We start from the raw sequence: 22,176 nt of genomic DNA, 5'->3' as shown, positions 1-22,176 counted from the left end.
CAGGCCTTCTGAGGACTGCCCGGTTCTCTTCTCTCACCAAATGTGGTAAATAGCCTGTTTTTAACACACTGTTCAGACACTGAGACGCAGCACAACAACACACCAAATCAGCAGTGAATTAAAGACTCAACAGAGGAACATCAGAGGAGCCGTTTTGGAGACTCGCCTCCACCAATTAATTGTCCCGAGAGGAGTCCAGCAGTCTCACGCTGCCTTCCAGACCTGCCATTTAGTGGTGGGTGGAAATATATGAATAAAAGAAGAAATGGAGCCGGTCTTGTTTTCCTGCTATTGTTTACAACTTCCACAGAGAGCGAGTGACACTTTATTAGTCTCAATATGTCTGTCAGGCACGTACAAGCAGCCAACTTCCAAAATAAACCCCCATTAATATTTGCATCTTGAGATCTCTGCTGTGCCAACGTGAGCATATTTGTTCTTTTATGTCATGTATTTCAGGCTAAAAGGGACGGGGTTTCAAATTCAGGCACATTTACTGGTGAAGTTGCACGTTTCACCGGAGTATCCCTCACCTTACTCTTCCCCTCTGAGTGTATATGTGTACACGTGGCCTTCAGTTCAGTCATCAGATGTTGAGGGTTTTTTTTAACCATTATGTGATACTGTAAAAACATGGTGGTTCAAAAATGATAGCTGCAGAGCTGACAGAAGACTGTACACATAAAAAACCCCCCACATTTTGCTAACGGGACCATTAAAGGGGTTATTGTAAAATGATGGTTGCGTTTCGACTGAGAACAGTATCTTAACCTGGTAGGCGGGTTTAGGCCGTGCCCAATGGCTGCGTAGAGTGATGTCATACTAGTGGGAGTGGCATTTTTCTGTTGTCCAATCAGCTGACTGGAGTGGGTGGAGCTACCCTGACCGTAAAGTCATACAAACCGTACTGTACAGTACCAAACCCGACCGCTCCATGCCGTGAAAACACGGCTTAGATGTTAACACATGTCCACTGCAGACCCTAAATTTTCCTTCTACTCTCGTCCGGATGCTTTTTAGAGCAGGTAGTGAGGCTTGTTATGCTACGAGCTATGCTACTGGGTGTTTGGCAAAGGGTGACGCAACAGACCAAACCACCAAACTAGTGAAAATGACATTTGAAATAGTGAATATCCTGGCCGCACCATTACTATCAATGAAGCCAGTGTTTAAGTCTAACATGTTCCCTCGGTCTCAGTTTGATGACACATCATGGTCATTTTATGACTTAAGGTGATACATTTCTTACACATAGGCAGCTTAAAGAGATACCCACTCAAACACATCCCAGTCCCGTCTATGCCCTCCCATTTAAATTGTGCCATTATCCTGCAGCTGAGTGAGTAAAAAGGGATAATGTATAGGAGCACTTCAAAGAGCAGATCCTCACTGCCCTCCTACTTGCCATGCCCGGCCATGCTGGAGCCACGCCTTACAGAGTGCAGCGCTGAGGAGTTTACGGACGTAAATCTGCACAGCAAAGCAACTGTGTGGCAACGCAGGATTCAGTGTACCAGCTGTGGCTGCTGAACCTGAAGCAATGGGACCTCTCTTTTCTTCTCCCCAAAAGTAAATGGGAGTGCTTCAGATGCCAGAATTCTTCCTCCTTCCTCCCCTATTGCACACTTGACTGTTCCATTGTCAGAGGCCCTCCATCTTGTCAGAATGAGGTGAACTAATGGGCTATGGCTGAACAGCCTGAGCTCAGAGGCTATCGGTTCCCCCTGGAAGGCCAAGGAGGCAGTGGAAAGGAGAAAAAGAAAGGGAGGTTCTTCACTTCTTGGCTACCCTATATTTCTGTTCTGCCTCAGTGCAAAAATCAAAAGGAATCATTTAGTTTATAGCACTATGTCAATGCAGTGTAGTTATCCATATTTTTTGGCTCCTTCATGTTAATGTTATTTCATATTTGTACTTTCTGAGAGAGAGCTTAGTAATATGCGATGTATGTTTCATCACATACTCTCCTAAGGGCATCCATTTGACTTTTATTGCTCCTAAAAAAAAGTGTGTTTTTAGCCACAGCAGCAGTGAAGTGATACAGATGGTTTTCTGTGGCGAACACTTTGATATTTCGGTCTGGACCAAATTTCTTGTTCAGGATGAAAGCGTAATGATCCTGTTTTTGTTTCCCTGAAATGTCAAGTCTTTCGTATTCCCCTTCAGGTGAGTCTCACTTCTCTATGGTGATGACTTAACTCTTCATCGATCGCCCTCAGGTCAAAATGTCACTAAAACGCCCGTGAATTCAGATTAGCCTCAGCTACACATTGTGTAAGCAGTGCCAATTATTGAATGTTAGCATATTAAATATGCCAAACTAAGCTGTTAAATAAGAAAAATGTTAATTTAGCAGTGGGAATGTGTGTTAAATTGGTATGAAACTGGTTAAACTGAGGATGTGACCCAGGTCAATATGCTAACTTATTCTGAGTCTGTTTGATTATTGCCAGTGATGTGCCATTTCCATTTAAACACAAGAATGCATGTAGCATAGCCATTAGCATGGCCGTTAGGATTAACGTTTGTAGTGATTCTTACTTTAGCTAATTTAGGATAGTGCTCAGTATTAGGGCTGAACGACTATCGCAATACGGCCTATACTACAACTTTATAATCGTAAGAATGATGTAAAAATGACCATTCCCTCTGATATCAGGAATCATATCTCAATCGCAATTTCTGTCAAAATAATTAGATATTTATTCAAAATCATCCAGCCCCACTTGGTATCCTTTATTTCAAACCATAACAGTATCACGGACAGAGATGGAGTTTTTTTTTCTTTATCAGACTGGTTGTGGTTCCTGTCCTTGGCGTCATATTTGACGTGCATGTGACACAGGGGTAAAAAAAGAAAGAAAAAAGAACACTAGAGTGCAGAACAACCAGTGGAAATGTGGGTATGGTGTTAATTGCCTTTTTTTAATGACATAACCAAGTATTAAGACTGCGTGTGACATGATTAACCCAGTGAATCATATCTGTCAGAAGTGTTAATAGATTGCAGGATTACTCCAAAGACCCACATGCCAGTCAACCACTTGCTTGTCAGGAATCTAATTAGTCCAACAAAAGCAAATTAACCTTATCTTAGATTCGAGGGCTATCAGCCACTTGTAAGGCCACATGAGACGACCTTTTCCTTGATCGCGAGTCTGTGATAAGAGCTGATGGAGAGTACAGTAAAAAGCAACCCAACCCTGGACAAACATTACATTTCACAAACAACTCAAACCAAGGTATAGAGAGGGTACAGCAGTGGCTGGTCAGTCCTCACTGCCGTAGGTGACACACGGTAACACAGCAGGCCTGTTTAGAGGAGCTAGGCCATGTTGTGACAGTCATGTCCCACTTCATAAGCTGTGGGGGCTTCTTGTAACAAAGATAACCGGTGCAAGGTGCCAAAGCCAGTCTGTCGAACATGCACTCCACAAGCCCCGGGCCATGCCAGCTTTGGCCGGAAAGAGACGGTGGCGGTTCGGGGACAAGGCCTCCCCGCTCCTCAGCAGCCACATGCAAGCTGCAGAGCACAGACTGCATCTTCCACTGGGACCAGAGTGAATGGAGGTGTAATTGGCCGTATCTAGTGATAGATGGCTCCTCCGCCTTTGTTACTCATTGGCGACAGGATGCAGGAGGCCTGTCTCATAATGTGAGGTTGATTGTGAAGTCTATTAAACACCAGTCTCAGGAGGAAATGTTACTTACTGGGATGCTGGAAGGAGCGTAAGAATGACCCGTTTAAAACATGGATTCAGTGATGGCCCATTATATTTCTGAGACGGTAAACATGATTGGAAATCTGTGTTGCACATGGGAACAACATATAATTATATGTACCCCAAATATAGATGGAAAATATGCTTTTTACCTTTTGCATGCAGATTATCACAACACGCTAATTTCTCATTGTGTTGTATGTGCATTTATTACATAATTATGAAGAATCCATTCATTTGTAGAGTGTTTTCATTGAATTATACTTGAGCTCACTCAGGGTTTTTGAAAGCTTTATGCTAAATTAATCAAAACACTGTTTCCCTTCATGATCAGATTTGGGTCACATCTCATCCCAAAGCACTGAAGCTGGTTGACAAGATGTATGCACTTGCATGCTGCCTAGAGGGTCTACTTCACCCTTTGAAGGTATAAACCCCCCTCTTGTAAAATCAATCACTTACATGATTGATGTGCTTAATGTTAAGGAAGCCAGAGTTGTCATACATCAGGTTGCCTGTTTTTGTTCTGCTGTCTGGTTACAGGGTAAAGACTCGAGCAGGAACCACGGATCTCCAGAGATGATTTGTGAAAGTCAGACAGACAGACTGGCGATATGGAGACAAAGAGAGCAGCAGGTTAATGGAGGAAAATAAAGAAAAGGAAGCCGAAATGAAACTCACTTCCCTTAGGGACATTTCCTCGGGTGGAGGTAGTGTGCTAAAATGCACAAATTAATAAGTGAAGGGTAGTTTTTGTCATCCCGAAACAGTGGAGTAAAATAAGCGATGCTCTTTAACCCTGACCTAAATCATAAGAGACAATGGAAGCCGTAAAAACAGGGAGCAGATTTGGGAGACTGAGTGACCTAGATAGCATTGGTCTTGAAAAGCAGCCATACACCTCATTAAACTGCTCTTCCGTCTAATACAATGAGGCATCTCTCCTTTGGTAATGAAAATTACCTTCTGATAAGGTTCTTTGTGACATGGAAAATACCTGGACCATCACTGACACTACAGGGTCCTGTCTGAGACGTAGAAATAGCCCTGGACCTGGACCTGGGTGACATTAGCTGCCTCATAAACTTGCATAAAGGGTGACACATGGTCTGGAGAGCACAAGGAGAACAGGTGGTGATGAGGTGAACAGTTTTTCCCTGGGAATTGAAATTTGTCTCAGGATTGCAGGAGGAACAGGAGGATGCAGATGTAGTTATAGTAATCTTCTTTTTTTTTTGCTTTTCCATTAGCGATAGTAGTTGCTACTTTTTTAGTACACTCAGTCATGCAGGAAGTACTGAACTAATCTTTCTAATTAACTGATCTAATGTTTCAGTACTCATAAACAACGTCACGGTAATACGCGCAGCCGTGGTCTGACGACTCTGCCCACGTTGAGGAGGTACTATAGTAATGGAAAATGAGTCGAGCCGTGCTACAAATGTATCGTGGAAAAGTGTCATAACATGAATAAGAACTAATGTTTTCTCTACACTGTTGCCAACTGGACCACAAGTTGGCTTTCTCTAAAATAATTGTAAGGTCTTTACCTTACCATGTAAAGTGCCTTGAGATAACGTATGTCAATGTATGGATCGGCATATACAAATGAATTCAAACTGGATTGAATGGTAATTAGATAAAGGACATGGTTGAGCTTTCTATACTTGGGCAATTATGAGCAAATAAACAGAAGGTGCAATAATTGAAAATGTGCTTTGCATTCATTCCAACCACAGTCAGACAGCGTAATCTCAATCTGGTCACTTTAGATGTTAGCATCAGCGATAGTAGTAGATATGGGAGTCATTTTGGTGGACTAACCTAACTAAAAGTCACATCTTTAAAGGTCTAGTGTGTAAGAGTTGGTGACATCTAATGGTGAGAGTGCATATTGTTGCAGAATTCATTTACATACCAGAAATCGTGTTCCTCTTTTGCCCATTTGCTTCAAAATGACATATAACATGTTTTTTTTAAAGCAATTATACATTTATACAAACACACTCAGGGGTAGTATCTGTTAATACACCGTTACACACTGGACCTTTACAACTTTTAAGGTCATTCTTTTAAAACATTTCATTGGAAAAATACTGAATACAACAAAGGTGCTGTATGAAAATAAAGGGTTCTTGAAATGTATGATAGAAATGATCATCAGACTCTCACAATGTCATACAATGTCACATATTAATAGAGCCTGGCGCTCAATGTGTGGCAGCTCTTCAGGCCAGAGTAGGCTGAAGGCCTGTTTCTCCAACAATGGCCCGTCACCATGCCAACAGAAGCAGTGCCAGTCACTGTGCCAGCTTGGCATGGCCCTCATGTTAGCAGTAGATGATTCAAGGGCATTAAAGAACAATGTGTGGGGTTCTAGTTTATAGATAGCTGTGCCAGGATTCCCAACACAGTTTGCTTTGAAAATCACTCTTTGCTACTTCCCCTCCTCTCGTGCTGTTGATCTGAGCTGGAAGCATTCACAATCCGTCTCCTCTAAATATGCTTTGCATGCACAGAAGTGCCAGTCATGCTCTATTGTGCTATATTTACTCACAAGCAATACATAAAATATTTCGCCACAGGTCTCCTTCAAGGGTCAGCGCAGCACAGCACGCCTTTTCTCCACACTCATTAAGGATTGATGATGGAGAGGAGACAACAACGTCTTTGTTGATTTGCTAAATTGGAGAATGTCAATTTGTGTGTTAAATTACTGTTGTAATGAGTGACGAGGAGAGAAGTGTTTGTCATTTGAATTTTTAACCACCTTCAGGTTAACATTAACTGTCTTCTGTGTCTCCTCGTCCTGCAGGGCTCGGAGCAAGTGACGGTGATGGGCTGCTGGACTGCGTCTGAAGTGCTCTGCCAAAGAATAATATCCACCCCTGACCTACTCTGAAGAAAAATATTTGATTCAATCAATGCTGTAGACTCCTCAGGGGGGAATTACACCTGAGCAATAGGTGGGCCCTCAGGAGAAAATCAACGGTGGACCACGTGATACTTGACCTTCACAAAGAGAACTCAGACGCACTCGAGAAGATGTCACATCTGATCTGAAGCTGCTATTGAGACGGTCGCCCAGCTCATGTGTTGCTCAACAATACTCGGACGTCATGAGCCACCAGTGAAGGAGCATAATTATCAATGGTGGATCTTCATTCATTGAGGAGTACGAAGCACCTCACTATGGATGTGAAGGAGATTTTCTCCACCAAAGAGCGACTGTGAAAGAGACGGAACTGGGGGCTTTGGAGACTGGGAGTGAGGAGGATTAGCAAGTGTGCTGCTCACCCATGGTGCATCTACTGTGAGCACGTCAAGGGATTCAGCAGTGGAGGATGTCAGCAGAGGCCGAGCTCCAGCCGGGTGTCAAAACCAGCCAGCGAAAGGAGTCCAGGAGGATCAAAGGTATGTGACACTCTACTCAGGCTACGTATGCAGATCTTTCAATAAGAAAGATCTGCATCCAGACTGGCATTTTGACGCATTTCATTTGACCATTCAGGTACACTGGGCATGTGTTTGCTGGTGTAAACTGGTGGTCGATTCTTTCCTTCAGAGAATATTACAAAAGAGAAACAACAATGGTGCAAACTAAGAACAAGGATTTATTTTATTACACCAATGTGGTGAAACTGAAACTGAAAGTCACTGTTAATGGAGCTTTTTGGTTAACAGCTGATAAAAAAAGTCAGGACGCAAATGCAGGTAATAGTACGTGCACAAATTATTCTAGCTAAGGCCGTAGTCCGCCTAAAACAGGCAATCTGACAACTTGCAGAGTCCAAGTTTACATGTGGAGGAGAACATCGATTTCTTGGCCGTGTACGTCTGACTCCGCCTCTGTAGGTGGCACTGTATCTCTCTATAAGCGAGTATGTATTGAATCCGTTTCCTGTTGACCTTTTACGTCACAGAAAACCAAACAGCGAACGGCGAGCTGGATCGTGCTGTGGTTCCGTATGTTTTGTACCTGCTGCACATCGTGAATCAAATTAGATGGAGCATACGTCGTCTCGGGAAGGAAATGTTGACTCCAGTCCAACTAAGCGTATACGTGTAGGAGTAATCGGACTATGAATCACAATATCCAGGTGTGTTAGTCCAACTAAGCCTAGCTCGATTTTAGTCGGACTAACATGTTTACATGACATTAACAAAACCAACTTATTGCCTTAGTCTGGTTAAAACACAGCCCCAGAATTTTCTAATGACAATAGAGCAAGCAGCAGTTTTAAACTTCTCAGTTTTTTAGAGGAAATGTGGACATCAGACATATTTGGGGCAAATGTATGCATTTTTAATGTGGATGTAACCTGACTGATTGTCTGACTGATAGATGTATGTATGTAAAATATAAGGCTTTCATTCTCTGTGTAAATTGGTGTATTGTGAACAGTCTGCTGTGTATATACATATGTATTAATTAGAAGTGCTCAAAAGACATCCAGAAACATGAAGAAAAGAGAGACAAAGGGTTGAAATGGCAGCTTCCTCATGTTTGGCAGTCAGTAAACATAACTTTAAGCCATGTCTGGATTGAAATAGATAATACTGGACTAACTTGGAGAAAAGCATCATTCAGACAAACTCACTGAGAGGCTGCCAGCGTCATCCCACGGATGCAGTTGTAGTAACAGCTATTCTATGTCGCCCCGGGGTTTGGCGTTGCCATGATTCTGGTGTCACGGACAGGGTAATTCACACCCTGTTGCTTTGATGAACAGCATAAGAGACATAATAGGACAAGTCATTTTCAGAACGTTCACCGGGAGATTAGAATAGGACTGAATTGGTTGCGAGTGGGAAAAGAAGAGGAGCGAGCGTGAGGCAGATAGAGTGAAAATCACAGGGAGGGCGGCGGAAGTGTGTAAGAAGACTGCACTTTCTTGTTTGCCCTTCCTCTCCTCTCCCCTCATTTCTCCATCCATGAATAAAACCACTTCACGAGGCCAGGTCCTCTGTGGCTATTTCACTGGCTCTGTCAGCTTGCTCAGATAAATGGCTGGGCTGGAGGAGGGCTCATCGATTTGAGTTAAGTGGAGGGGGGGGGGGGGGGGGGGTAGAGTAAGGGGGCTATTACACACGTGGCTATGCAGCTCATCTGAGGGGGTTTCAGCACAGGCTATCAGCCCCTGACTTTGCCATGTTAATCACATGTGCAGCAGAGACCGCTGTCACAATCAGCAATGATGCTCCATTTAAATGGAAATGGGGCAACACGCAGCACAGTTAGTGGTGTTTGTGCGCAGATTGGATCCAGGTGAAGGACGCCCTCAAGTGTCACGTTGGGGCAGATAACAAACTTCTCTTCATGTTCATCATGTGTGTGGGAAGCAGCAGAAGAAATTGATGTGCATTAAAGGATAAGGCTGCTATTATTCTCTATTTTCCCTCATGTCAACAAACCACTTGACCAACTATAATCTATGTATGAGATTTAAGTGGTTTCTCTATCCTGTCAGTAACACTCAGACTCAAGGCCAAACCCACCGGCTGAAGACACGAGTCCTTCAAATCTGTTCACTACCTATACGGCATTATTTTATGCGTTAAATGGCTTTATTGGTTTTTCAAACCATACATGCAACTAATTAACAATTCAATTTAACAAACTAGTGAAATAAAAAGAGATGAGTATAAAAGTCTGAACTGTAATTTACTCTCGGGTCAAGATAATGTTTCTCCTGCCACTTATTTCCCAAAGTGTCGAATCTCTCCTCTGTAAATTTGATATATACATTTTCATCATCTTTATTTTCACTTCCATAATCGATTAACCTGTCAATTAATCGAGTAATCGTTTGGTCGATAAAAGGTTGAAAATTGTTGATCAGTGTTTTTCAAACCTGGGAATGATGACGTTCTTAAATGTATTGGTTCGTCCAAAAAAAATTAGACATCATTTTTTTTGTTATACGGCGCAAAGAAACCAGGACATATTCACATTCAAGAAGCTGAACCAAAATAGTTGCAATTCATTTTGTAATTGAGTAATTGTTTAAGCCCTTTAACAGTGGCAAGAATGATTATGGTCATTAGAAACAAACAACGACCTCTTCCTCCTTAAGCCAATTGTATTAAAGACCCATCTATTGATCACACTGACCCACAGACTCAAACGACATTGTAACTTGATTGCAAACATGTTTTAGGGGCATTTGCTTAAAAAGACTGATGCCATGTCTCGTGGCCTGTTAGATGCTGTTTGTTGTTTGGACAGTCTTTACATAAAACAAGCATGAGTTTATTAGAAAACACATTTTCTCTCATTTTGGCTTCGACTATCTACTTCACAAAACCTCAAGCCAAGCTCACACTGGCAGCCAAAAAATTGAAATAAGCAAATCAAAATTTTATTAATAATAACTCTTTAAATGATAAAGTTTAGAGTTTAGAAACAGCAATTTAATTATTGTTCTTTAAACTATAATTCGTGTTATGTCATAGCTGAGAAAATGTACCGTATTGTGTTATTCATCTATTCATTATTTCTCTTTCGTGGTCTTTGATGGCTAAAATGCAGAAGAAAATAGTAATAATAGGACATACTGGAAACACTGAGATTCCACATGTGAAAATATCAAATGTCACCTAATGAAACGCTGACTCAGATTCTAACGTACAAAGCTTCCCTCTGCCATTGAAATGATTGCTTTACATATGTGACTTTACTCCATCTCCATAGCAACTGTTGCTCCTCCACAATAATCCTTGCACACACACACACACACAGAATGATTCGTCTCCAAAGGAGAAACACGGAATATAACAGTGAGAGAGGGGGAGCAGAAGGACAGAGACACTGCAAACAGAAAGAGAGAGGCAAACGGCAGATTCAATCACCAGTCCACTCTGGTGATTGAATGAATGTCACTGGGAAGATTGTACGTTGCAGGACAAACACTGACCCATTTCCTTATTGCAACTGTTTCCTCATACTCTTTCACCATCATTGTGATGATGACATGGTGGTTCTCCTTTTACCGGACAACGATCTCCTCCATCACCACACAGCGCACATGAATACCTGCAGTGAAGCAGTGGAGCTTCCAATGTGTGCAACGTCCTCCAATAACTGTGTAAACCAAAACCTTAGACTTGTGTTCAGTTCCAAAGCTGGGTAGAGAGGTCTGGGTCTATTGAGTTTGGATGGGGGATTGTATTATGAAAAGTATTTCATGCACATGAGGAAGACAGATGGTGGCAACAGATTTCCCTCCTTTAGACACCCATTCTCTTTGCAACTGCTTAAACGCATCATTCACCTGCACTGGAAGGTCTTGCCTAGAGTTTGCATTGCAGATGACATCGAACGTCCTCTTCAGAGTGTGTGTTTACGTGAGGTGAGGACAAATGTACTATTGTGTTGGTCTGACTAAACATGTTTGTCCAGTTGGACTCATCCACCCAGTTAATGTGATTGGATGCTGCATTACCGCGGTGCGTATATGTTCAGTTAGGCTCAAGATGGCCTGGGCCCTCGGTGCATGCTCCACAGTTCCCACCACAGGGTTTGACCTGGAAAAAAATGGAAGAAGCTGGTACACAGAAGAGGACATCCATCGCCTACCGCTTTATCCTGAGGGTCGCCGGGGGATGCTGGTGCCAATCCCAGCTGACATAGGGCGAAAGGCAGAATACACTGTGGACAGTATAGGGGACGATCAACCATGTGTTTGGACATGTAGGAGGAACCCCCCCCCACACACACACACACACACAGGGAGAACAGGGAGAACGTTTAATCTCAGCTTAAAGAATTAAATATTTTGAATTAACGCATAATGGAAAGACATGGAATGACACTCTACTGGGAACATGTTGGGGGCATGTTGCCACCTGACTTAGCAGAGTCGGACACACTGCAGTCAGTAAACGGCGTAGTCGAGACACGACCTTATCTCGACTTAGCTGTGCACGGTAATGAACTGCGCTTGTGTAGGCTGCATTTAAGAGCACGTGTGGCTCTGGAGGCATCACTGTACTCTCTCATCGCTGCTAAACGAACGCCATGCGTCACACTGACAGAGGGACTGTGACACTGATGGAGAGAGACAGGCAGACACGGATACACACTCAGGAAGGTTCAAAGGTTAAGCAGCCTCCGTGCCCAGATCCCCCAACAAAAAGTTTCTTGCTGCCAAGTCCTCATATCTGGAGGGGCACTTCTGACTCTCCATCTGTTGCCATCTGTCCCCGCACTGTTCCCATTCTAGTGTGTCAAGGAGGAGGATGCAACGCTGTGATCAGAGCGACAGCATGGAGGAACACCAACAGTAATTGCACACTCCATGCAGGTGTAAGGCCTTTGTGAGTAGGTGGGGGATTGTAGTGTTTGATTTGAAACCTTGGGACATCCTGGCTGTTCATTTCCTCCTCAAAAATGAAGGGATTTCTATTATTGTTTGCTATTTTTTTTTAGAAAAACAGAAAACAGGAAAAAAGGAAATTGTTTGAATGGAAGTCTGTGGAAAATCTCATTAGCAAACGTTTTCCTGAGGAGTCGCCAGTTTCAAATCTAATTATGTTCCTATTTACAGGAGAAAAAAAGATGACACAGTATGGCACAGATGAGTGGACACCAGTGAGAGATCTATGCATTACCAGTTGACGTGGAGCTGGTCAAATTGCAAATGTTAAGGCTTCAGATCAGTTTGTTGTTGTCATCCTTCTGTTTTGTGAGAGCATCGGCCTTTACGAGCCAAAGGTACTGTGAGGGCCATTGAGTGATGGGGAAATATACGATATTATCGCTTACTGGGATTAAAAGCACTTACAATAAGTAAATCCTGGTGAATTTCTGTTACTGTGTGAAAAATCATCACATTTTACTAACTCACCAGTATACAGTGTCATACACCTTTGTCATTCATTTCATCATCTAGGATCTGTCATTCTTCACTAAAAAAGATGTACCCTATCTGCAGACAGAAGACTGCACCTGTTTACTCACTAACTCATCTTCTACCGCTTTATCCTCCACATGAGTGTCACGGAGGAGGAGGAGGGGTGGGGGGGTGTTTTCTGTGCTAATCTCAGCTGACATAGGGTGAAAGGCGGGGTACACCCCGGACAGGTCGCCAGTCCATCACAGGAACACATATAGAGACAAACAACCATCCACTCTCACACCTATGGTCAACATAGAGTGTCTAATGTGTCTAAAACCCAAACCCACGCACACACGGGCAAACTCCATGCAGAAAGACTCTTGTTCCGACCGGGTCAAGAACCCGTTTTTTCTCGCTGCAGAAGAACATTTTTTCAGTCATCGCAATAATACCGTAAAACGCAATTATTTTGTTCAGAATAATAATCGTCCCATGCCTTGGGCCATTCAGCCTTGTGCAGATTTAAATCCAGAAAGCCAGATGAATGCGTCATTCCCCTACACACACACACACACCTCTCTATTCTCCTTTCTTACAGTATACAACAGGAAACTGCATACCCCGCAGCTCTTTAGTTTTATACAGCACACTTGCTTGCCGTGATCTGAACCCAGAGCACGTAGTGCGCGATTTATGCCGCTGTGTCAAGGCTCTCATTCGGTATGCAAGGCCTACTTTTTGAATATCTGTGCATAAAACTCTAAATCTCTCCTGAAGTGTTATTAGGGGGAAATGGCGTGCTGTATGTAAAAAAAAAAAAAAACGAACGAAAAACAAATGGCACAGAACATCTGTTTAAGTCTCATATGAGAGAGCCGCACTGAGCTGGATGGATCGGGCTGAAAATGCAATTGGAGCAGTATGCATTTTACATTACATTACAGAGTGTGTGAGTCAGTAAAGCCAAGATGGAAGGCATACTACTTTATGAATAGACTACAGTCACTGTATGAGCAATGGCTTGAAAGGAGTGCAGCAATAGATATCACAGGAGTTTGTGTTCTTTCGCATCGAACATGCGGCGTTCAAGCAGCAGCAGCGCTGCTGCAATCAAGCACGTGCGTCAAAGCAGCGTTCACACTTCGCCTTCTCCAACAAGTCCCTCATTAAAGTGGGAATGTTCATTTCTCCACACGGTTGCGGGGTGCGTGCTAGGCTTCGTCTGGTTACCGTGCAGCGTTAACATGTCTGTATGTAAGGTTTAATTTTTCCCTCTGAATTAGACCCAGATTTGACAGCCACTTGCTTGGAGACTTTAATGACTTTGGCGTCATCAAACCCTCCCCCCACTTTTAGAGAATCCTACCCTCATGAATTAGTGAGAGGGTGTGCATAGCCAAGACGCGCATTTAGAACTAAGACATTTTATTCTCTCCATTTGCACAAGCTTCCCAGTTTACTCTTTTCTTGATTTCTCCCCTTTTGTCAGTATTTTGTTTGGGAAATTACATTTTTGTGTTCGAGTTGATATATCCTGTAGAGAGGATGGCAAATCTGTGTTTTTGGGTGAAATACGTTCATTTTGGTGTAATATGGTCTTTGAGTGCACGTTTTTAAACCTTCTTTTCTAATTTAAAGCTTAACCAGCCACTTAAATGTACCACTAAACGATGTAGTGCACAGACTCATGACCTAGAATTGAGTGGCCAAGGGGCCTGAAAACTGTTAAATTCTCCAAGGTGCTGGTGACCTTGATTTGAAATCCTGCTATCTCCTTAGTGCGAATGCAGTGGGGTTGTTGAAGCTGAGGAGCCTCGCGCAGATTATGAGGGAACGGTTCACGGATTGTAAACACGTGAGGCGTCAGTTGAGGCTCGCAGCCTCATAAGCGGGACAGCGGCACATGGCACGGAGACAAAATGAAAGTGCTGGTGTCAAGGTGGTGTCAGGGCAACTGAGCAGGCGGACGGACAGAATAACCAACGGCCGGAACGGCAGCGAAAAAAACAAGTGTGGGAATAAAAGTAGAATGCCCAAGGCCGTCCAGGCACACACTTGCAACCACTCCCCAATTTCACATCACCTCCCTGCCACCACCCAACATCCATCACCGGGGGGGGTGGAGTGAGAGCTCGTATATTGTGGGTGAGCGCTGGACCGAGATGATTCTTCTCAATAGCAACCATTCAAGGTGGTTTGTCACCATCAATAGCACCCATGGGGACGGTGGGTGGACATGGGTGAAACACGGGACTATGCACCCAAGCACCCTACCTACCCTATCACAACCTTCCACTCTAGTTTTGTGTGTGAATGCCTCACAACACCATACAATAGGTGATGGTGTGGTGGAGTGCAGCGTTCCACTTGTTTTCTCATTAAGTCTACTGGCTTAATCCAATTTCTCAAATTACATTTTTAGTTTTATTTAATCTGTGCTTGCTGCTGCTAATTTGCACGTATCCTTTCACATTTATGCCATTGCACACGTACACACACACACACACACACACACAGTGGCCTCTCTGAAGAGTTTATCTCACACGTCCTTGCAACACTCTTCATTTTCCACCCGCTCATTTCTGTTCTTTCCCTTTCTCTCACACGGCAGGTCAGGACCGCACCGAGGCGGGGCTTATTAAGCGTTTCCGTGGCGATGGCGTACGGTACAAGGCCAAGCTGATCGGGATTGATGAGGTGACAGCAGCGCGCGGGGACAAGCTGTGCCAGGACTCCATGATGAAGCTGAAGGTGTGTGTGTGTGTGTGTGTGTGTGTTTGCGACATCATTGAGCCTCTTCATTTATCTCAGACAGACTTTGAAAAGGCACGCCAGGTCATGACTGTGTTGTCTGTTGAATGAGTCATGGGACCTGTCTTACTTTATATGAATCACTGGAGCTCAGTACAGAAGTGACCAGATGGAACAAATAGAAGTCCAGCCTCATTATGCTGCGGCGCTTTGTCATGTAGAAAGCTACTGTACGGTTGGTTTTACATCACCATCTCTTATAGGCTCCTGTATTTGTAGCCTCGAAGCTCTTTTGCATTAATCGTAGCACTCGGAGGCAAACACAGAGACTAGTCCTGTATATTTCTTAAGCAGACAATGTTCAGTTTTGAGCTTATCACCTCTAATTTGTCTGCCTGTCGTCTACCTCTTTATGTCAGTCAACGTCTATTTTTACGACCGCGTCCATGCTCGCTGCACACATGCAAACTGAGATTATGTGACCCAGATTGTATATTAGTGAATGCTGCGAGTAAATCAGGTCAAACTCAGTCCTTCAGTAAGTACCAAAGCTGGGGGGAAAAAAAGACACAGCACAGGTGAGTTTTTAAAGTGTTGAAGTCCAGGTTTGGCAGGATATAGTTGCCATTGTTGAGCAGTAATTTCACAATATTGTTTCACTGTGATGTAAATCAGTTGATGTGAGAAAGAACTACACCTTTCTGGCTCCTCTGGACTCTATTTATAGTTTTGTAGAAGTCTGGCCGTGAATCCTTTAACACCGAGCGTCTCGCAGACGACATGTTTGTGCAAGCGCACTTTGCATTTCTGTAATTACGCGACAGTTTGTGCTATTGGAAAAATTCCAACGGTTTCTGAAAGGTGAGAAGTTCCAGCGAATCAGCTTTTGTCACCAGAGAGGAGAGAGTTGGAAAAACGCCTGTGCATAGTTTCCATTTTTTGGACATTGACAAGACTCCAACAAAGTTATTTTAAATATGTGTTATACTGTTCAAATTTCAAATTTAACATGCAAAATCTGATCATGTACAACTACAGTGTTTTTTCTAATTCTAATGTATTTGTTAATACACTATTTGAGCATGCAGTAAATTATAAATAGCTGCCAGATATTGAGAGTGGGATTTGCAATGCGTTTGCAAGGCCAGACGGACATTGTGAGGATAAGGTTTTAAAGGGTTAACAAGAGATTTCGACCAACCGCAGGCTTTATTTTAGACAAAGGCTGATTCCCATTGGCTATTGGCTACCATACAGATGCGCATGCATTGCCCTTTGGTGACCCGCCTGCACTGCTAACACACCGTCAGCACGACAGATAATAACAGAGTACAAACATGTGTCAATATTGATGTAGCATTTCAGAGATGGAGAGATTGCTTCAGGTCGTCTATCTACTGCCGAAACCATTCTGTCTGTCTGTGCTCATCTGGTGAGAGTGACTCAGGAAGTCAACAGAGCTGACGTGCCATGGCTGGTTACAGCTGTTCCACTATGATTAGACGATATATTATTCAGAGACTTTGGAAGTAAGTAAGACACAAAGTGACAAAGTAAAAGGCAAGAAATGCTTCAATTTCAGTTCAGAAAATTAAAGAAAAAAGCTGCATACAGTATATGTGAGTGTGTTTGCAGTAGGTGGTAAAAGGATAAATCCCCCTCCAACGAGGAGGCATGCTGTATGTGTGGCTCTTTCACTATATTCTCACAGATTTTGCTGAAGCCTTAATGTGTGGGAGGCTGTATAGCCAGGAGGCAAAGCCTCTCATCAGCCGTACCCATTGTGATGTGTCCAATAAAACAACCTTTTTCCACTGCTTCGTGTTCTGACATCTCAGCAATGCCCTCCGCATGACACCGGTAGTCACTAGCCACCAGCCAGTCACAGTCAATGGATCAGTCGATACAGACCCGCTATTATCTGGACAGGGGATAGAAGAGGGGACGCGGTCTCTATTGAGCTGCCTCTTGCTGCCTTGTTGCCTAATCCACCAAATGGAGAAGCCGATGGCTGATTGACAACATCCATCGACTGTGCTGCCGCCCGCCTCTTTCTCACTTACTTCATCTCCTCCCTGTTGCTTCTTCTGCTCTTTATCCTCTTTACTCTCCTCCCCCTTTATACTCATAGGCCCCTTAATCCCCTCATTTTTTCATATGCACTCAAAGATGAATATGTTTCCTCACTATTCCCCTGCAGAAAAAAACAAAAACAAACTTGTAATGGCCATGGTTTTGAATATTCGCTTGCCTTCAGAAACAGTCTGAATAGGAGGTCAGCTGATGTGCAAGCATGCATCTGTGTGCAGTTCTGTCAGAAATACTCAGCACAGCACGCTGGACTTTCCTATCCTCTTATCTCCTCTGTTTTCCCCTCTTATCTCGTCTCCTGCCGCCTTTGTTCCGTGCAGAGATCTTAATTATTTTCTTTATTATACTTGAGTATAACTAAGAGCGGGGCTTCTGCTGAGAAAAATAAAAAAACATACTATCGGCTTTCTGTGAGCGAGCTGGTCAGCAAATCTGTCAGTAAATCTCACCTCTTATTTGTTGTTAGCGAGCACTTGCGCGCGTGTCACACTGAAGTGCAGTCGAGCTACTTCAAAAAAAAAAAAGGAACAGAAAATAGGTGCTTGGGAAATAATAACAAGACTTGCTGCACAAGGTGATGTGTGAATTCCTGTGAGAGTGAAGCTTCAAGAAAAGGCAAATCAAAAGAACATTCTGTCCTATCACACCTTATGTAACTCCTATCACCCTACCCCACAATCTTCCTCCCATATCTGCCCATCACACCCTCCCCACTCCTGCCCCTATCTTCCGCTGTTCACCTGAGTACGACGAGGGCTCACACAGTCGTTGACGGGGGGGAGCTCATATCCTATCATCCCCTTATGTCATTTCTTTTAATCTCCTGCAGGGAATGGCATCCTCGGCACGTTCCAAGGGGGAGCACAAGCAGAGAGTCTTCTTGACGGTCTCTTTCGGTGGAATCAAGATTTACTGTGAAAGATCAGGGGTGAGTAGCATGTCGGTGAGTAAGCGTGCTGTGGCAGAGCTGCTTTGTAAGGGCCACTGCTGGTGCCAGCAGCTATTCACTGCACCTATAGACACGTATAGGAACGTCCAGAGGGCAGTTTGGGTTCACAGAAAGCTGCCATCGCGTAAGCCTGGCTGGCATGATTGTCAAGATAGAGCCAGTGTTGCAAACGGACGACACACACTGACCCCAAGTCATGACCAAGACTAATTTTAGGGGCTGAGACGAGGTCAAAACCAACATATCAATATGAGAATTTATTTGGTCCCTGACATTAGAATTGGCTTCAGCCACAAAAAGGTAGAGAGCCGTATTTTTCGAGCTGCATTCATTCATATTCCACCATAATCAGCTGGGATCATTGCTATTTATAACATAATAGCAGTGCACTGAAATAGCGAGCTTCACTGAAACGTATTTCACAACAAAACATTTTTACTACTTACAATATGTTAGTGGTATTATTTTTTTTTTTATCAAATCAAGCAAGGATTTGTACAAATAAATCCACTGGGGTCTTGGCTGGTCGGGATTTATTTGTCTTGTCCTCTACGACCAAGACAAGTGTGTGTAAATATGACCTTCAAAAAGTGGCCTCAAGACTCAAGTAACAACAGATTATTCAAACACTTGTGCTCAAATCAAATATGTTATCGTGATCACTGCGTTCTCAAAAATCTAAAAATAAGCGTTATCATTCCTTCCATATGACATTCTGCTCTTTCGTGCATAGCAACATAAACTGACAGCATTGATTTGCAGGTCTTTCATTTTAAAAAGGGTTTAACATGCTCTATACCCTAGAAAGATGAGTTGTGCGCTGCAGGGCCGACTTAAGATCACTCAGACCCCGTCTGTCTGCTAATGATGCTGATGTTATGAGAAGGGCCGTTTCTGTCTCCACCCTGGCTCTCATCCCCCTGGCAGACTTGGAGACCTGGTGTTCCATTACCGGATGATCGAGGGGCTCGGCACTCGCCTGTCCCGGGGCGTAGTGTTGGCTAGATAGGCCCACTCTGCTCATCAGCGCAAACCGATAATTAGCACTCAGTTCCACCCCTTAATGATCATTGCCGCTAATGCTAATTACACTGCGGCTCCACCTCAGCTGTCATTATTGCTAAACTGATAATTACGCAACAGCGCTTGTCCCACGTTGCCGACCTCCACCCCACCGCCGTTTATTCCCTAAAAGCACTCCTCTCTGACAACATCTCTTTTCAGTATGACTGGTGGTGATAGTGGCGCGTCTTTCGCCTGTAATGGAAATGAGCATTACGGCTGCTGCCGCCGCCGCCGCCACCAACCAGCTCGCCCCGTTTTGACAAGCTCATTTGTTGTTTGGGGAATCATGGCCCCTAATGCTCTTCATTTTATTTACTGATTACTGGCAGCAAATAACACTCCACACTTAATATCCCTCTTGAGTGATTATGGTGGAAATGGGGATCACTCCAGTGCAGCAGAGTCAGCGAGCATTTGGATGGAAATACTTATGTAAAGCTAACAGGATTCTCCGCCGGATCAAGTCGAGTTGTCATATTAGGTTTGTATTTTACATTAATCTGAGCCGTTACTAGCAACAGAGTACCAGCTAATACTCCAATAAAAGCTCCTCCCCGGTGCCCGAAGCTCATCTGTGTTAACAAGAGAGCAGCAGGTAGGTGAGTTGAGTGACAGCCTAATTAATCTGTGTGTGTGCAGTTATTTTTTTGTGAGCTTTTCTGGCGCATTTTATGCCTGATATTTCAGAGCCGGGTTTTGTCTTTTGCTTATTAACATGGCAGATATCGATGAACGATCACAGCATCTTGAATTCTGCTCAAATTGGAGCTGGATATGAGAAAACATCAGACATTCAATCAAGCAAAAAGCCTCATGTTATTGATTTTTTTCTTTTTATTTATTCTTAATCACAGAGAACCGCTTTTATAGTTGGCATATGATCTGTAAAGTAAACATCCTTGAATCCCTCCCCTCTCTGGCAGAGACTCGCTCTGTGTTCAGCTTTAACAATATGCAAAGATGAAGTGGGTCTGACCTAGTTTTTCACACAGCACTGTGCTTCTTTATATCCAACGGCCAATTAGTAAATGAAGTGTTTCTTGCATCTTTCAGATTAAAAGGCACATGATACCAGATGTATGTGACCACCACGTTTACCCTGGTCCTGTGTGTGTTTGTGTCGTACCAGGTGCTCCTGCATCACCACTCAGTCCATGAGATCAGCTACATCGCCAAGGACACCAGGGATCACCGGGCTTTTGGTTATGTATGTGGGAAGGAAGGCCATCACAGGTTTGTGGCCATCAAGACTTCGCAGTCGGTGAGTATCTCATGTTCTCATTCTTTAACTTTAACCACATAAAGTCACAAGACTTGCAGACTGTACGTTCAGATTCAAGTCATTTCAAATTCCTAAATGAAGCCCAGAGGAGGTGCGGGCGTCTGGTTCTTACTGGGATCACCTAATTTACATTATGCTGAAAGGTTATTGTGGGATTATTGCTCATTAGTCCCGAGGATTGTGACGACACATTTAGCTATGCTCGCAAGACGAGACACGAGAATGGGCTCTCAACATCGGGGCAAGATTTTAACACTATTTTTAAGAAAAAAAATCAATGACAAAATATCCATCCATTCATGACAGTTCGCCAGTCCATCACAGGGCCACATAGAGACAAACAACCATCCACTCTCACACCTACGCTCAATTTAGAGTGTCCTATTTACCTAACCCCCATATTGCATGTTTTTGGACTGTGGGAAGAAAACCGGAGAACCCGGAGAAAACCCTACACCAACCGTGTGGCCCATGGCAAAATATATGACTGGAAAAATGAGTCTTTAATTTATTTGCCCAACGCTGCTTTAAACATTGTTCTGTAATCGTCTCAAGTGACTCAAATCCTCCAATTTAATGAAGAGTGTGTGTGTGAAGCTATGAAATAATAAGGGGAAAATAATACGATAAATTGCCGTGGTGTCGCATATTCTACTCTGCGTGCTGTATCCTTTAACCTCTGTGTAGTTTCGTGTACATAAATTGTCAGTTGCTTTATTTCTAAATGACTTTGATGCAGGAGGTTGCTCTTTTGTTTTTGGAGCACCATTTTAGTTTTGCAATCTAAGAATCAAACATTAACCTGCTGCCTGTCACCACTGCTTAACTAGTTTTTGGACACTAGGCGAGTGACTGGATCAGACGCAGACATCACATAGTCTGCATTGACATTATCAATTCCAAGTGAGTTGACTGACTATAATCGTGAAAATAAACATAAAAAGAATCATGTGAAATACATGAAATAAATACATAACACATTAAGGCCACAAACAATTTGTCACACAACATACACACAGTCAGTCTGTAAGATTAGTACTGTAGATGAAGCCTGATTGATTCATTCATTGATTAAAAATAAATAATTCAACATAACTGCCATAAATGTGTGTAATTACGACGGAGTATTAGGAAGGGGGAAAATGATTATATTTTGAGAATAAAGTCGTAATATTAAAAAAGACCAAAAAAGTACAGATTTAACCAGCCCAGCGCTCTCCTTGCAGTGAACACCACGAGCCAGTTCCTGCTTCCCTGGTTTGTGAAGCCCAAACCAAAACATAACTTCACAAAATTGGTTGCAGCTGATCATGTGAGATTTTGCTTGGATAATAATTACACGACTTTATTCTCATAATATTGCACCTTTATTTTCAAAAGACTGAACATGTCTTTCTTCAGTTTGTCCCTAATACTCCATCGTAGATAATACCCCCAATCACAGAATTCTTTCTAAAGGTTATTTTACATGGAGGT

General features: G+C 43.2%; 1 protein-coding gene across 2 annotated transcripts in view; it reads left to right on the top strand.

The window, feature by feature from the left end:
• dab1b (DAB adaptor protein 1b) overlaps positions 1-22,176 on the top strand; it is a 48,874-nt gene that overhangs the window by 10,996 nt on the left and 15,702 nt on the right. For both annotated transcript variants that reach the window (XM_058630705.1, XM_058630713.1), the window contains exons 2-5: positions 6,538-7,136; positions 15,174-15,313; positions 18,234-18,332; positions 20,548-20,679. In XM_058630705.1, coding sequence (XP_058486688.1) covers positions 7,067-7,136; positions 15,174-15,313; positions 18,234-18,332; positions 20,548-20,679 — 441 coding nt within the window. In that variant the 5' untranslated portion in view covers positions 6,538-7,066. The remainder of the gene's footprint in view (positions 1-6,537; positions 7,137-15,173; positions 15,314-18,233; positions 18,333-20,547; positions 20,680-22,176) is intronic.

The sequence above is a fragment of the Solea solea genome, chromosome 1 (assembly GCF_958295425.1).
Source record: "Solea solea chromosome 1, fSolSol10.1, whole genome shotgun sequence".
Classification (NCBI taxonomy): domain Eukaryota; kingdom Metazoa; phylum Chordata; class Actinopteri; order Pleuronectiformes; family Soleidae; genus Solea; species Solea solea.
This window is presented reverse-complemented; position numbering and strand designations above follow the sequence as displayed.